The sequence below is a fragment of the Myotis daubentonii genome, chromosome 1, assembly GCF_963259705.1.
Source record: "Myotis daubentonii chromosome 1, mMyoDau2.1, whole genome shotgun sequence".
NCBI classification, from domain to species: Eukaryota; Metazoa; Chordata; class Mammalia; order Chiroptera; family Vespertilionidae; genus Myotis; species Myotis daubentonii.
In genome coordinates, this window is record NC_081840.1 from 96,014,073 (window position 1) to 96,031,496 (window position 17,424).

Consider the following 17,424-nt stretch of genomic DNA (forward strand, 5'->3'; position numbering starts at 1 on the left):
CAAACACAGAGATAGGCTTTTAAAATCCTCTATACTTTCCATTATATACAGTATTGGTTTTTTAAACATATGCACACAAATATATGTACAAGACCATTTGAAAATTAGTAAACAAAATACCTCAGAAGTCATTTTCTTATGAGCTATTTCTATTTCCTTTTCTTTGCATAGGTGATTGGTCAGAATTCCATCTTGTAATATTCTGGCATTCTGTTCTCTAGAAAGTTGCCTCTGAATGTCATTTCGTTCTTCTACAACCTAGAGACACATTTCATTAGGTTTTTGCACTCATACCATTAAGAAGTTATAAGCTTAAGAGCAGAACCTTTAAAAATCTGTTCAAAGAAGATAGCCTTTTTAAACACAAGGATCTTACCTTCCATGAAAAATTCAAATCTTAACTTAAATCACAGCTAACTTGTTAAAGAGCAAAAAAAACAGTGCTGTGAAATGTCTTTACGAGACATTTGACTTCTATCACGGTCTCAAGGCAACCCAGCCTGCATGCTAAACATTTTAAAAAGCCAAAATTAGTATTTATGTTAATGGTTAAACTCAATTTACCTTCCATTTCTTCATTTAGAAAAGATAAACATAGCATTTATTAGATGTCAAGAGTTGCAATAAATTGATAGTTTTAATTATATGTGTCATAGTTCATATTTTAAATGAGATAACATTTTTTAATTGTTTTAAACTTAAATAATATAAATTAAACCAAAGGGACATTATAAATATTGATGAAATACTATAAGAAATAAGAAATTTCACCAAAGATAAATTTACCTGATTTAAATTCTTTCTTATAATTTTCAATTCCATCTCTAGTGTTCTAAGAGTGGTTTCAAGTTGTTGGTTCACTTCAACTTCTTTAATATATTGCTCTTCTTTATTTCTTAACTGCTCCCTAATTTTGTCATATAACAAATCAGTATTTCTTCTCTTCTCTTTTTCTTCTTTTAAGGTAAATCTGCAGTTAAATACACATCTTAAAATTCATTTTATTAGAAAATAAAATGTACATTTTAAATATTTTATTGATTTTTTACAGAGCGGAAGGGAGAAGGATAGAGAGTTAGAAACATCGATGAGAGAGAAACATCGAAAAATGTCCATTTTATAATATGGTTGTACATATGTTGGTTTATTATCCTAATTAAATTTCTATGTTCTTGCATGTTTTTATTTCTCATTTAAATCTCTTCTAAAAGTTATATATACCTGAAAGGCAGCAATGAGAAAACATTCTTCTACTTATTAAGCTTTAGTCAATAGTAACTCTGGTAAATAATATAGGAAAGGAAATTTGAAATTATTCAGTGAAGGTAAAGTTGAAATTAGCCTATTTCCGCAGTCATAATTACTCTTCCATTAGGAAAAATAACTTAGTTACTAATTAGAAGGAGCAGTTGTGTACAAACAAGTTTATAAATTCACTAGAAATAAAATTTCAGCTTGACAAAATATATAGGTACCCCTAAAATGATTTACAGTGAAAGTCAGCATCTGCAGATATCTTTTACAGAAGACATCCACTGACTACTGTACTCTAAGACTAGTCTAGGAGTCTATTATCTGTTACTCTATACTTTCTGTTGTTGTTTTTTTTAGAAGACTTTCTTCTTTGCCAAGGATATGCTTACTGATTTGAAAGAGAGGGCAAGAGAGAGAGAGAGACAGAGAGAGAGAGAGAGAGAGGGAGAGAGAGGGGGGGGAGAGAGAGAGAGAGAGAGAGAGAGAGAGAGAGAGAGAGAGAGAAACATCATTGTGAGAAAGAACATTGATTGGTTGCCCTGACCGGGGGTTAAAACCCACAACCTAGGTATGTGCCTTGACCAGGAATTGAACCCACAACCTTTAGGTGTATGGGATGATGCTCCAACCAACTGAGCCACACCTTCTCTTGTTGGTCATTATTTACTTTATAGTTCACTTTAAAATCCTTATTAGCACAAAATAGAATTCATATTAAGTCAACAATAAAGAGTAATACATATTTTCAGTATGGCCCTTTTAATTAATTTTATCTATGTATAAGATGTTGAATAAACTAATCAGTCATCACTTTCTATTTTACTTTTCATTTCATGCATAGATCACAACTAAAACTGCATTAGTTTTTTTTTAATTTTCTGTCTTGATAAAAGTGATCATTTAATAACTCTTTTGGTGGGAATGTAAATTAGTACAAATTACCTTGATAACAATTTAGAAATATGAATTAAAATCCTTTTTAAAAGTTCTTACATGTAACCAAATAATAATACTCTATTAAATAATTTATTCAGAGTATATAATAAAAAAATATAGAAACAAACATATATGAGACATTCCTGGAAGCATTAATTATAATACACAATAATGAAAAACAATGAAAATTCAATTTATTAAATAAATAATGAGGTTTCCATTTGGTGAACTTTTATATGGTCATTCAAATGATATATAAAAATATACATTAACTTATTACTAGAAGTATGCACTATTAAAAATTGCTATATTATTTCCAAAAATGTCATACTCCATACCACTAAAGAAATGTTCTTCCCTATAAAATCTTAGAAGGTAAGAAGGCAGTTATAAAACTTTTCCTACATATATGTAGAATAAAAGTAAATATTCAAATATTTCTTTAAAACCAAATTATTCAATACCTCAAATTGCAGAGTTCTTGTTCCCATTCCACCTTTTGATGCTCTAATTGTGTTTTCATTTCTTTTGTTTCTGATAGCTCCTTCTGCAGTCCACTAATCCTCTTTTCCATTTTTTTAATTTTTCCAGTAAGCATTTCACAGTGATTTTTTCTAAGTTCTATTAATCGTTCATATGAAAGAACTGCATCCTGGATTTTCAATAAGCTAATAGAATCTGCATAAGAAAGAAAACAAAAATAGAAAGATATATGAATTATTTTTGTGTATAAAGAACTGTGCATATTCACATTCATTCATACATTGAAGGGGACCTATCCTGTGGAAGACTAAGCTCTGCACATAAAACAGACAAAACCCCTGGCTCTTATTTAGCTGAAAGTCTAGCAGCGGAGAAAGACAAATAAAATGATCATCATAAATCAGATAGATACCTAGAAAACAGAGTTCTATGGTCACATAACAGAACTTGATCTAGACTGGGCCCAGGGAAGATTTCCCCATGAGTGGATGGCTACATTGACAAAGGCAGGATGAGCAGGAAGCCGTCAGACAAAGGAAGAAGGAGAGTATACTCTACAGCACATGCAAAAGTTCTATGCAATCTGTCTCTAGCAAGATGGAGTAACAGGTATTGATTTACCTTCCTACCTGAAATGAGCCAAAACGAAACAGACAAAACACATTAAAAACTTATTTGCAAGACAATGGACTTCAGGCAATGAAGGGCAATGATTCCTGAAACAAATGAAGTGAGCCTAACCAATGTCCCAGCTCACTGCCTTGAGAGAATTTCCAGGCCACAACGCAGGGAGAAGGAACTGAGGTAGAGTCCACCAGACTCCTTGACTTAGGTGATGAAGCTGATGGTCTGGTAAAACAACGGCAAGTGGAGATCACAGGTCTAGACCCTGGGGAAGAGGGAGCGGAACAGAAAAACCCTGGAGATCTGCAGAGGGTACTCAGCTGAGTAATGCATAATGCATACTTGTGAGGAAATCACTTGAGACCAGGGAAAACAAACATCTGAAAAGAGTAGAGGAAACAGTGCCTGGTACTCACTCAGCACCAGGAATACTGTCTATTCCCATTAGCCAGGCTGAAAAGCTCATAACTCTCAGGACAATGAATAGAGCAGGCAGAAAGGACTCTCCTTAGTACCTAAGAGAAAGCCCAGAATTGGCAGACAAAAGAATGGGGGACTAAGCTACTTCCCATGGGACAGTAAAACTCAGCTGAAGCAAACAAACTCAGTTCACTTCACATTTTTTTAAAATGCCTTTTTCTTCCTCTTTTCTCTTTTTTTCCTTCTGTTTTTTGTTTTCCTTTTTCTCTTTTTTTCCTTTCTTCCTCCTTTTTTAAACTGATCTTATTTATCTGTCTACTTTACTAATCTGTTATTATTCTAGTCTCTGTTTTGTTCACATATCTAATTTCCTCTTCTCTGTTCCTTTCCTCTTTCCCTTTCTCTTTCCTTTTTTCCCCTCGCTACTCAATTTTTTTATTTCTTTTTTCTCTCTTCTCTTTCTCTTTTCTTCTCCTAATGTCTTAACTTCACTTCCTAAATTTAGACCTATCTGGTTTCTCCTCTATACTCCTTTTCAAAATTTTTTTTCTTGTCTTCTCATTTCTTTTCTCCCTCTGTTATTCTAAACCATGGTCCTTCTCCTATTCCTCTAAGTCCTTAACCTTATTTTCTTTATTTACGTCCTGCATCTACAGATTTTGTCTACTCTGCCCCCTCCTTGCTGGGTGTGTTTTGTTCATGCTTTTTGGTTTGTTTGTCTGTTTTGTTGTGTTTTCTCCCCATATCTTTTCTTTCTTTTTTTCTATCATACGTATACTCTTTCCAAATTCTCTTTTCTCTGGTGGTCACTTTTGTTGGGGCCATAAGGGTCTTGTGTACAGTCTTGTTCTGTTTCTTCTGTGTCATGTCTTGTATTGTTGTATTTTGTGCTGTTCAGTCAGCACCTCCACAACAATGGCTGGCATGATATAGTAGGGAGTGAACCACATAATCAGACACCCTGATTGGAGACTTCATCCACGAATGGGACAATAGCACATTCAAAACCCAACTACAACAGGAGAACCCAAATTCACAAGTACAGGGCCTCCCTAGAATACCCCGCTCAGGAGACCTGAGAAACTGTACCACTGGATCCCACAAAACATCTACTACATAAAATCAATTTGAGTGGAATAGCAATTTGATCTAATATATAGAAACAACTTGAGTAGCATAGCAATTTGATCTTATACAGAAACAAATACAAAGAAACAGCAAAAAATGGGGAGACAAAGAAACAACCCCCAAATGAAAGGAAAGGAGAAATCACTAGAAATGGAACTAAATGAAACAGAGGCAAGTAATTTTTCAGAGAAAGAATTCAGAGTAATGGTTATAAGGATGCTCAAATGTCTGGATGACAAATATACATAAACCAGTTAGAATTATAAGGAGCTGAATGAGAAATACACCACCATGAGTAAGAATCAAGAGGAAATGAAGAATGGCATAGCTGTAATAAAGGATACCATGAAAGGTTTCAATAGTAGATTAGAAGACTGAATCAGTGAGTTAGAAGACAAGGTAGAAAAAAAAAAACACTCATTCAGAGCAGCTGGAAACAAAAATTAAAAAGCAGGAGGAGAGTCTAAGGAAAGTTTGAGACAACATGAAATGAAACAACATCTACATAATAGTGGTCCCAGAAGGAGAGGAACCTGAGCAAAGAATAGAAACTTGTTCGAAGAAATAATGACAGAAAACTTCCCTGACTTTGGGAAGAAACAAGTCACACAAGTCCAGGAAGCACAGAAAGTCCCAAACAAGATGAACGCAAAAAGACCTACACCAAGACGCACGATAATTAAATTAGCAAATGTAAAAGACAAAGAACGAATATTAAAGGCTGCCAGAGAGAGACAGAAAGTTATCTACAAGGGATCTTCTATTAGACTATCAGATAATTTCTCAACAGAAACACATCAGGCAAGAATAGAATGAAAGTGATGAAAAGCAAGGAACTGAATCCAAGAATATTCTATCCGGCAAGGCTATCATTCAAAATTGAAGGTGAATTAGAAGCGATGCAGAGAAAAAAAAGCTAAGAGAGGTTATTACCACCAAACCAACAATGCATAAAATGCTAAAGGGACTGCTGCAAAAAGAAGAAATAGAAAGGGAGGAAGGAACACAGGCATAAAGAATAAAAATGGCAATAAGTACCTATCAATAATAACCTTAAATGTAAAGGAATTACATGCTCCAATCAAAGAACATAGGGTAGTAAATGGATAAGAAAACATGACCCATATATATATTGTCTACAAGAGACCAATCTCAGAACAAAGGACTCATACTGCCATTTGTGGCAACATAGATGGACCGTGAGAAGACTATGCTAAGCAAAGTAAGTCAGAAAAAGCTAAGAACCACATGATTTCACGCATGTGTGTTATAAAACTGAAACTCATAGACACAGACAACAGCATGGTGGTTACCAGAGGGAATGGGGTTGGGGTAGTAAAAGGTAAAGGGGGCCTAATATATGGTGATGGGAGACGATTTGACTTTGGGTGGTGGGCACACACTGCAATATAGATTATGTATCATAGAAATGTACACTTGAAACCTATATGATCTTATTAACCAATATCACCCCAATAAAATTAATTTTAAAAGAAACAAAAAACAGTAATGAAAGCCCTGGCTGGGTAGATTAGTTTGTTTGAGTGTTGTCCTGATGCAATCCCCAGTCAGGGCACATAAAAGAATGAACCAATGAATGAATAACTGGAATAACAAATCGAAGTTTTCTTTCTCTCCCTTCCACCCTCTCTAAAAACCAATTTTTAAAAAAAGGTAATGAAAGAGAAATTAGAAAAAATTTGAACTAAATTGCAATGAAAAACAAAACATTAGATTTTGTGGAAGGCTTCTACAATAATATTTATATAAAAATTTTAGCAATGAATGTCCATATTACAAATGAAGGAAGATCTCAAATTATGACCTTGGCTTACACCTTAAGAAACTAGAAACAGAAGAGTAAATTAAACTCAAAGCAAACAGAAGAAAGGAAATAATAAGCATCTATGGGGATCCTGTTCGAGGCGTCAGGTATGGGGGGAATGGCGTTCTCTCTTCTTGTGACCAGCGCGGAAAGAGAGAACTCGGAGGTTGCTGAAATCTTGAAATGAACGTGACGAGAAAAATTGAATAAGAAAAATTGAATAAGACAAGACTGAGACAGAAATAGAGGAAAGCTGGGACTGGGTGTGGCGTCTGCTCTCTGATATATGAACAGGGCCTAGAACCAGCGCAGCAACATTTATTTATAGCCAATTACCAGGAAGTTTCACTAAGGGTAAATAAAAGGGGGATGTGTGCGTTCTTGTAGCTTCCTCGTAAATAGTCACCTCTGGGTGGGTCCGAATCGCATTCTTTCCTGGTACTTGACTAGATTTAGATAAGAACGCTTTTCCTGGCACCTGGCTTTGAAGGTCAACTGAGGCATTCCCACCTCTTGGTTGGATATACCCCCAAGATAACGTTCTGCCTTCATCATGGGTTCAGTCAACATGAATTTAAAAGAAAGCCAGTGCCTTCCCTGGCAGAGGGCCTTCCACAGTAAATTAAACTCAAAGCAAACAGAAGAAAGGGAATAATAAGCGTCAAAGACTAAATCAATAAGGAAAAAACAATTAAAAAAGGAAAGAAGTCAATGAAACCAAGTGCTTTCTGAAGATCAGTAAAAGTAATAAACCTTCAGCTACTAGACTGATAAAGAAAAAGAGAGAAGATACAAGTTACCAATATCAGAAATCATATGACATTGCTACAGATCAGGGGTCCTCAAACTTTTTAAACAGGGGGCCAGTTCACTGTCCCTCAGACCGTTGGAGGGCCGGACTATAGTTTAAAAAAAAACTATGAAAAAATTCCTATGCACACTGCACATATCTTATTTTGATGTAAAAAAACAAAACGGAAACAAATACAATATTTGTATTTGCATGTGGCCCGCGGGCCGTAGTTTGAGGACCCCTGCTACAGATATTAAAAGAATAACAGAGTAATATAAAATTTATGTAAATAAATATGAGGATTCAGATAAAGTGGGTCAATTCCTTGAAAAGCAGAAATTACTGTAGCTCAATCAAGAAAGAACAGGTAAAAGAACCTAAAGTCCTGTTAAAGACCTTTCCAAAAAGGAAATTCCAGAACTAAATGCTATATGGTGAATTTTACCAAACATTTTGGAAAAAAAATAATACCAATTCCACACAAACTCTCTCAAAAAATGAAGAGTAGAAATATGCCCCAACTTATTCCCTAGTACCCTGAAACCAAAGCCAGACAAATATGTTATAAGAATGAAAACTATGTCATGAGCATGGAGGTAAAAATTCTGAACAAAACATCGAAAATCAAATTCAACAACAGATTAAAATAACAACTTGTCAGGACCAGATAGGGTTTATCCCAAAAATGCAGGGTAAGTTTAACATTCAAAATTCAATTAGGATAAAGGGGCCAAATATACGCTGATGGGAAGTAGACTTTGAGTGCAAAGCACACAATACAGTATACAGATGTATTGTAATGTTGTACACCTGAATTTCGTATTATGTTACTAACCAATATTACCTCAATAAATTTAAGTAAAAAAAGATCTTTCCATATCAGCACCAAATTTTTTTTTTCCAATTAAAAGATAAAAACAAATCCTATAATCACAGGAAGGAAAATTTTCAGTGGGAGTGGGACGTGAATCTTTAGCTAACTCATATATTATGCACATCTCAGACATCTAATATATAAAAGGCTAAGTGTCTGTCCTTCCTTCCGACTGGTAGCTATGATGTGCAATGACCACCAGGGTGCAGATGCTCCAACCAGTAGCTATGATGTGCATTGACCACCGGGAAGCAGACGCTCAACTTAGGAGCTGCCATGAGGCGCACTGGCCATTTAAAAATAAACAGCACCATGGACCTGGCGCTGACAAACCAACATTCAGCTTCCTCCAAGTGGGACACAGGCCCCGCCACCACCCTGGAGTAACACCCCACCAAATCGCAGCCAATGCTGCCAAGACCCCATGGCGGAAAATGTGGCCCACAGCCCAGCCCAGCCCAGAAATGGTCACTGTGGGAGCCAGATAATGATATCATGTAGCAATGCCCAGCTTCCTTTCCCTAGTGACTAGCCTCCTTGGAGTTTCTTCAGCCCAGGAACCTGACTTGCTTTAAACATTTTACAGTTTAATCAAAAGTTTGTGAAGCATTTTCCCATGCCTCATCTCATTTGATCTTCACAGAAGTCCTGGAGTAGGTAGATAGGAGAACCAGTAGAATCCTATTTTCTTTTCATTAGCAAGACAATGGAGATTTAGAAAGCATAGGAACTTTACCTGACTGAAAAGAAGTAAGAAATGGTAGAACTTGAAAATGACTTCAGGTTTTCTCACTGCACAGAATATAGTTAAACACTGCTGCACTTAAATATTTTACCCTTTGTTCTCCCTGTGTGATCTACAATAATAATCTGCTTCATGGTGATATTTACTGGTGTGTTGCTGACAATTACTTGAAAGAGAAGTTGGGGTGCTTCACTGGGCTGGAAAAAGTTTAGCTACATCAGAAAGCAGGTCTAATTAAGTTTATCTATACTAATAAAAGGGTAATATGCTAATTAGACCAGAGACCTTCCGGGAGACCGGATGTCCTTCCGGACAAAGCCATGGTTGGAAGGGCTGAGGCAGAGGCAGTTAGGGGCGAGCAGGCCAACAGGGGGGGCAGTTGGGGGTGAGTGGGCTGGCAGAGGGGGACACTTGGGGGTGAGCAGGCTGGCAGGGGGGCAGGTGGGGGTGGTCAGGCTGACAGGGGGGACAGTTGGGGGCTATCAGGCTGGCAGGGGGGCAGTTGGGGGTGATCAGGCTGGCAGGGGGGACAGTTGGGAGCGAGCAGGCCAGTGAGGGGGGGCAGCTGGGGGTGAGCAGGCTGGCAGGTGGGGGCAGTTGGGGGCCACAGGGCTCAGGCCTAAACTGGCAGTCAGATATTCTCCGAGGGGTTCCAGATTGGAGAGGGTGCAGGCCGGGCTGAGGGACACCCCACCCCCTGCATGAATTTCGTGCACTGGGCCACTAGTCTACACTAATAAAAGAGAAAAATGGTAATTGGCGTACGACGATACCCTTTTCATTGGCTAATCAGGGCTATATGCAAATTAACTGCCAACTAAGATTGGCAGTTAACTGCCAACAAGATGGCGGTTAATTTGCATATGTAGGCACAATGCAGGGAGGCGAAAGGGAAAGTAGGAAGAAGCCCCCTGCCACTGACAGTGATCGGAAACCCAGGGGGGAGCTAAGAGCTGGGGGGCAGGGCAAAGGCGGCCCTGGGGCCACCTTTGCCCTGCCCCCCAGCCATGATCGGAGAATCAGGTGCCTTTTCCACCCTGGCCAGTGATAGCAGGAAGTAGGGGTGGAGCCAGCGATGGGAGCTGGGCACGGTCGAAGCTGGCAGTCCCGGGAGCTAGGGGTCCCTTGCCTGGGCCTAAAGCGGAGCCCACGATCGCGGGGCCGCTGCAGCTGTGGGTCCCCGCTGCCCGGGCCGGAGGCCTCAGCCAGAGGCGTCCTGCAGGGGCAGGGGCGGAGCCCGCGCGATCGCGGCGCCCCCCGCTGCCACTGCAGGTCCCCGCTGCCCGGGCCGGACGCCTAGGCCAGAGGCGTCAGGCCTGGGCAAGGGGCCGATCCTGCGATTGGAGAGTGATGGGGGTCAATGCCTGAGGGCTCCCAGTATGTGAGAGGGGGCAGGCTGGGCTGAGGGACACTCCCCCACACACACACACCCAGTACACGAATTTCGTGCACCGGGCCCCTAGTCTATAGGTATAAAAGGCTAAGTGGACTCACACATGCACAATACATATAAAGCTCTTGCTGGCACCAATCACATGCTTGTGTTTTGATCCGTCATTGTGGATGGTAAATTTGGTTGATACGTCACTTCTATTATAGAGAAAGGGTGAATAGTGATATTGAAATATTTCTTCTAATTAATTTCCTTTCAATGTGGATGAATCTGTGCACCAGGATACTAGTTCCATTATAAAAGTCTACTAATTTTGTTGATTATTGTACTAAGAGTACAACTAGATGGATGTTTGTGAATCTCAGTGTGACCAATTTATCACAAGCAAAGTCAAATTTAGCTAATTATCCATTATAATACAATAGCAAATTAAGTTTTTATTTCGTTTAAGACTCTTTCAAATTACAGCTACTTAATCCAGCCTCTTACCAAGTGAGAGAGAAAAAAATGTTTTTCTTTTGAGCTGCATAGTCCTAAATTCGTCTTTAAAAAAATAGTTACAAATGGGTACAGGGTTTCTTTTCAGGGTGATGAAAATGTCCTTACATTGTGGTGATGGTTGTACAATTCTGTGAAAACACTAAAAACTACTTTATTGTGTTCTTTAAATTGATAATTTGTATGTCACATATTATATCTCAATAAAGGCATTTTTTAAAGTAAAAGGAAATCAACTATTACTCACCATATTAATAAACTTATGATCATATTAGTAGGGGGGGGGAGCACTAGACAAAATTCAAAAAGTATTCCTGATAAAAGCTTTCAGCAGACTAGGAATACAAGGAAACTTCTTCAATATGATAAGAAAAGATCTATGCGAACTCTACAGTTGACATCATAGGTAATAGTGAAAAGCTGAATTCTTGCCTAGGAACAACACAGGAATGACAGCTTTTACTCCTATTCAGCACTAAATCAGAGGTCCTAGTATAATTATGCAAGATAAAGAAACATAAGGCATCCATATGGGAAAGGAAGAAGTAAATCTGTCTTTGTTAGCAGACAACATGATCACATAATAAGACCCAGCAAACTCCCACCTGTGGGTCAGGTTGCTTATTTTAGTAAATTAATTTTTATGGAACTATAGTCATGTCCATTAATTTATGTATTATCTATGGCTACTCTCATGCTACAATGTCAGAGTTGATTAGGTGTAACAGAGAATATTACAAGTCTTAAATATTTCCTATCTTTAGTAAAATAGTAGTTTAAGAAAGAAAGTTTGACAACCTTTGTTTATGTAGAAAATCTACTGAAAAGCTACTAGAATAAATGAATTTAGCAAAGTGGAAGGATAGAGAATCAATGTACAAAAATCAACTGTATGTCTATATATTAGTAATGAACAATCAGAGATTAAAATTTAAGATACATTAATTACAACTGCATTGATAAATAAAAAATACTTATGAGTAATATAATAAAAGATGGAAAGACCTATACAATAAAATATTACTGAGAAAATAAAAGAAGACCTGTATGTTTTGATCAAGGGTAGACAATTCAATATTATTAAAAAGTCAATTTTTCAAAAATTAATCTGTGGATTCAACATGATCCAAACCTAATTTTGAGAATGCTAGCAGACTATCTTTAGAAATTGAAAAACTGATTTAAATTTCATGTGGAAATGCATCAAGAATCTAGAATAGCAAAATGACCATTAAAAATAACATATTATCTGATTTCAAGAATTTTTATAAACCTAAAGTAATTAAAATACATTGTTATTGGTATAAAGATGGCCAAATAGATCAATGGGACAGAATGGAGTCCAGAAATAAACCTACAAACATATGCTCAACTGATTTTGACAAAGGCACAGTAGCGTGAAGTAAATAAAATATAGCCTTTGTAACAAATGGTGCTGGAACAACTTGAATATCCATGAGCAAAAAAAAAATTAATTTGGATCCATACTCTGCATCATATGTAAAAGAGAACAGAAAGTGAATCATAGGTCTAAACACAAAACCTGTAAACCTTCTAAGGGAACTCTTTAAAGAAAATGTGACCTTGTGCTAGGCAAAGTATTCTTAGACATGAATAACAAAAGCAAAGTCTATAAAATAACAAAGGATAAATTGAGTTTCATCAAAAAGAGAAAGAGTTGCTCTTCAAAAGACACTGTGAAAACAACGAAAAGACAAGCCACAGATTGGGAAAAACCCTTAGAAAAAATATAACTGATAAAGGAATTGTATCTAGAATATATAAAGAATCCTCAAAATTCTACAAATAAGAAGACACCCTAATTTTCAAAATGGCAAAAGATCCAGATGGACAGTTCAGAGAAGATTTACAGATGGCAAATACACACATGAAAAGATGTTCAACATTATTGTTATTAGGGAAATGAATACTAAAACCATAATGATATATACACTACACACCCATCAGAATGGCTAAGGTTTTTAAAAACTGACAATACTAAATGTCTGTGAAGATATCATGCTCTGCTGGTGGGAATGGAAAGTGGTATAACTACTTCAGAAAACAATTTGGCAGTCTCTTAATAAGAGATATAAAGGGTCATGATGAGACTTTTAGGGGTGATGGATATGTTAACTATCTGGATTGTGCTGATGAATTCATATGTGTTCACATATATCAGAACTATAAAGTTATACACTTCATATATGTGTAGTTTACCTAACCAAGCTTTTGAAAAAAAAAGCTCTACTACAGGAAAAAAACACATAAGACATTGGCTATAACATTGGTTCTCAAGCTTCCTAATGCCGCAACCCTTTAATACAGTTCCTCGTGTTGTGGTGACCCCCAATTTCATTGTTACAAATTGAACATAACTAAAGCATAGTGATTAATCACAAAAACAAGATGTAATTATATATGTGTTTTCCGATGGTCTTAGGTGACCCCTGTGAAAGGGTAGTTCAACCCCCAAAGTGGTCGTGACCCACAGGTTGAGAACTGCTGACATAGATGATACAAAATGAAGCTAGAGGATTATGGCCTTTAATCTTAAAGCAATGAGAAATAATAGCTTGGTCTTAAACATGATGAGATCTGAATGTTTAAGTGTATAATAATAATGGTGGCAATATAGACCAAGGTTCCAGGAGGTGGGAAGGCATACAATCACTCATTTTATCTATATACTAGAGGCCCGATGCACAAAATTCATGCAAGGTGCTTGGCCCTAGCAGCCCCGGCTGCCTCAGCCAGCCCTTGCAGCCCTGGCTTCGTCCTGAAGGTCGTCGGGACAGTCATTCTGCTGTTTGGTCTAATTAGCATATTAGCTCTTTATTATATAGGATATATAAAAGCCTAAGCTACTGTTTGATAGTATGACCATTTGACCAGTAGCAATGATGCATACTTACCACCAGGGAGCAGATGCTCAACACACAGGCATGGAAACATGGAATAGACTAATGAATCTCAGAGGGAAGCGGGGAAGAGATTAACCAAAGATCTTATATGCATACTAGAGGCCCAATGCACAAATCTGTGCACTGGGCTGGTTTCAGCCTGATCCCCACAAGCCAGGCCGAGGGACCCCACAAGTGCATGAATCTGTGCACCGGGCCTCTAGTTATAACATAAAACATATTTCCCAGATAAATACCTCAACAATATATCCTCTGTGGTGCAGAACTAGACAAGGTGTGCATATATTTCTACATTATAAAGAAAAAGGCTTTACATTTATACAATGGTGTTACCTTTACAATTCATGCCAAGTTGTTCAATTAGCAACATGGAATTTTTATAATTGGAGTAAGGCACCTCGCAATGTTCTGAAATTATTTCAGATGACTGAGTTAAGTCATCAAGGTCATCCACGGAACCAATTTTCTCTTTAACCTACAAATAAATAATACTGTTTTCAAAATGTTGATAAAATATACTAAGTGTATACTGTAGGGATAAATATCCACCTTTTTATAAAAGCAAACACATAGGTATTCTTAAAAGAACTGATTGTTATCAAATAGGTACTTTTATCAATAACTAGTGTTTCTAAATTTTTAAAATAAATGTCTCTACAAAAAAGATTTTCTACTTTTCATTATATTTTTATAATGCATTTTTACTACAGATAATAGTTTTGATAATTTAACTTTTAAAATACCTTGTTCTCTTCACTAGATGTTTTCTCTTCACTAGATGTTTGCTTTGCTGACCTAAAAAAAAATATAAACATTTCTTTTCAGGCGAATATTAAATACTTAAAATACAAAGAATAGTTAACCTATTATTTCTTATATAAAATCTCTGAATTTGTAATTAACTTTCTATAAGGGGGATTAAACAATAAACAAAAAGAATAACTAACATTAAGGGACAAAGTAGATAATATTAACACAACCTATTAAAATTAGATCAAGATGATAGTCAAAGCAAAAGGAAAAACATAATGTTTATTAACAATATACCATGGTTTTTATTGTCATGTTCAATAAAAACAAGTTTTTATTGGCCCTGAGACCTATTTGGAAAGTATGACTTAAGTTCTTATGTGAAGGAAACCCTTTTATAGTAGTTATATTAGCTTCTTGAGGACTTACTATGCATTATTATGAGCATTTTACATGTCTTAGGAACATTTTATGTATGTATGTACGTATTTATTTATTTATTTATTTATTTAATTGTCTAAAGTTTTACATATGTCTCATTTTTCCCCAATTGACCCCCCACCCCCCAGCCATTCCCACCCGGGCAAGCCCCCACTGCCCCAGTGTCTGTGTCCATTGGTTATGCTAATATGCATGCATACAAGTCCTTTGGTTGCTCTCTAACCCCCTTCCCCTTCCCCTGCCATTTTTCTCTGGATATACTTTGTTTATCAAATTATGTTGATCATTATATCCCACATATGAGTGAGATCATGTGATATTTATCTGTCTCTGATTGGCTTATTTCGCTTAGCATAATGCTCTCCAGTTCCATGCATGCTGTTGCAAATGGTAAAAGTTCCTTCTTTCTTATAGCAGCATAGTATTCCATTGTGTAGATGTACCTTTTAGGAACATTTTAATCTTCACAAAAACTCTGGGAGGTAGGCAATATGTTAGGTATTTTACAGAGAAAGAAACTGAGGCACAGAAAGGCTAACTAGCCAGAGTCTACAGAGCTAGTCAATAGCAGAACCAGAATTCAAACACAGAAAATCTGGTTTCAGAACATGCGCTTCACAATATGCTTTGAAAGTAATACTTATTTTTAAGAACCTCATTTTTCCATGTATAAGACACCCTCATGTATAAGACGCAGCCCTTTTCCAACCCACAATTAAAAAAACCAATATTTTAAACATTTGCTGGTTTTCCTCTTAAGGCCTTCTGTTTTGGCATCTTAAGGAGTTGTTCTTCCTGTTTTCTCCAATGTCTAATCATACATACAGTGGAAGGAGGTCCAAACTGTCTTTCTGCAGCTCTATGTCCATGCTCTCTGGTATAGCTGATTACATTCAGCTTGAATCTTGCAGAGTAAGACAATCGCTTATCGGTATTTATCTTTTTATTTTTTTACATTTTTATGAACTCAAAACCCTCTGGTCTCTATTGCATCTGCACACTCTCCACCACCACCTTAATTAGGGCATCAGCTGACATCAGTAACAATAAGGCCTGTGATTGCAAACAGGAGGAAGCCTGTTTGATAAGGCATGGGCAGCTACGCACCTGCATGGTGCCCTCCTTGGCTGACTCCCGTGTATAAGATGCCCCTCAATTTTCAGTGTAATGATTTGAGAAAAAAATAGCACCTTATACACAGAAAAATATGGTACTATGATGGCAAATGAGTTTATATTATTATTCAATTTCTACCTATAATTATAAATAATTTCTAAATATACATATTTTTTAAATAAAAAGGAATTTATATCTAGGCCATATTGAAAATAGTTTTTCAATAAACTAAAGATTTTTTTAAAATTGATTTTGAGAGAAAGAGGAAGGGAGAGGGATAGAGAGATAGAAACATCAATGAGAGAGAAATATTGATTGGCTGCCTCTTGCATGCCCCTTAATGAGGATCGAATCCACAACCCAGGCATGTGCCCTGACTTGGAATCAAACCAGTAACCTCTTGGTTCATGGGTGAATGCTCAACCACTGAGCCATACCAGCCAGTTAAGATTTTTTTTGATAAACAAATTCACCAACAGTCATTCATTCATCCATTCAAAAATTTATATATGCATTAAACATACATATACTTATTGAGAATGTAGTATGTGTTAATGACACTGTTGTTAGAGAAGGCATGGTTTTTATATTTCAGAACTTTATAATCTAAAAGTGATAGATTGTTACTAGTTTATTTTTCCATTGTACATACATAAAATCTTCACCCTAGCCCAGTGATGGCGAACCTATGACACGCGTGTCAGAGGTGACATGCGAACTCATTTTTTTGGTTGATTTTTCTTTGTTAAATGGCATTTAAATATATAAAATAAATATTAAAAATATAAGTCTTTGTTTTACTATGGTTGCAAATATAAAAAAATTTCTATATGTGACACGGCACCAGAGTTAAGTTAGGGTTTTTCAAAATGCTGACACACCAAGCTCAAAAGGTTCGCCATCACTGCCCTAGCCTCATAATCTAAAAGACTATTAAGTTAATTTAACCTAATACTTTAGAGTATGTTACAAAATCATAGCTATTCATGATGATACTGTCAAAGGCACTATAATAGCTAGAATCTTTAAGGGATGATTAAATTCTATTCAGTATGGTCTCAATGTTTACGTTTATCATTACATAATTTTTAAAAATGTGTATGATCGTATAAATTTTAGGTAATTGTCTGCATATTCAACATATGAGAATAATCGAACCATGACTTCCTGGTTCTAGGTCAATGGTCAACCACTGGGCCACACGAGCTGAGCTACTTTAT

The 17,424-nt window shown here is 36.6% G+C and overlaps 1 protein-coding gene across 1 annotated transcript in view; it reads right to left on the reverse strand.

Annotated features, from left to right (window-relative positions):
* Positions 1 to 17,424, reverse strand: part of LOC132242583 (ankyrin repeat domain-containing protein 26-like) — a 109,151-nt gene that overhangs the window by 33,073 nt on the left and 58,654 nt on the right. The window contains exons 18-22 of the mRNA XM_059711365.1: positions 14,641 to 14,692; positions 14,231 to 14,372; positions 2,655 to 2,868; positions 787 to 970; positions 121 to 258 (exon numbers count right to left, since the gene is read on the reverse strand). Coding sequence (XP_059567348.1) covers positions 121 to 258; positions 787 to 970; positions 2,655 to 2,868; positions 14,231 to 14,372; positions 14,641 to 14,692 — 730 coding nt within the window. The remainder of the gene's footprint in view (positions 1 to 120; positions 259 to 786; positions 971 to 2,654; positions 2,869 to 14,230; positions 14,373 to 14,640; positions 14,693 to 17,424) is intronic.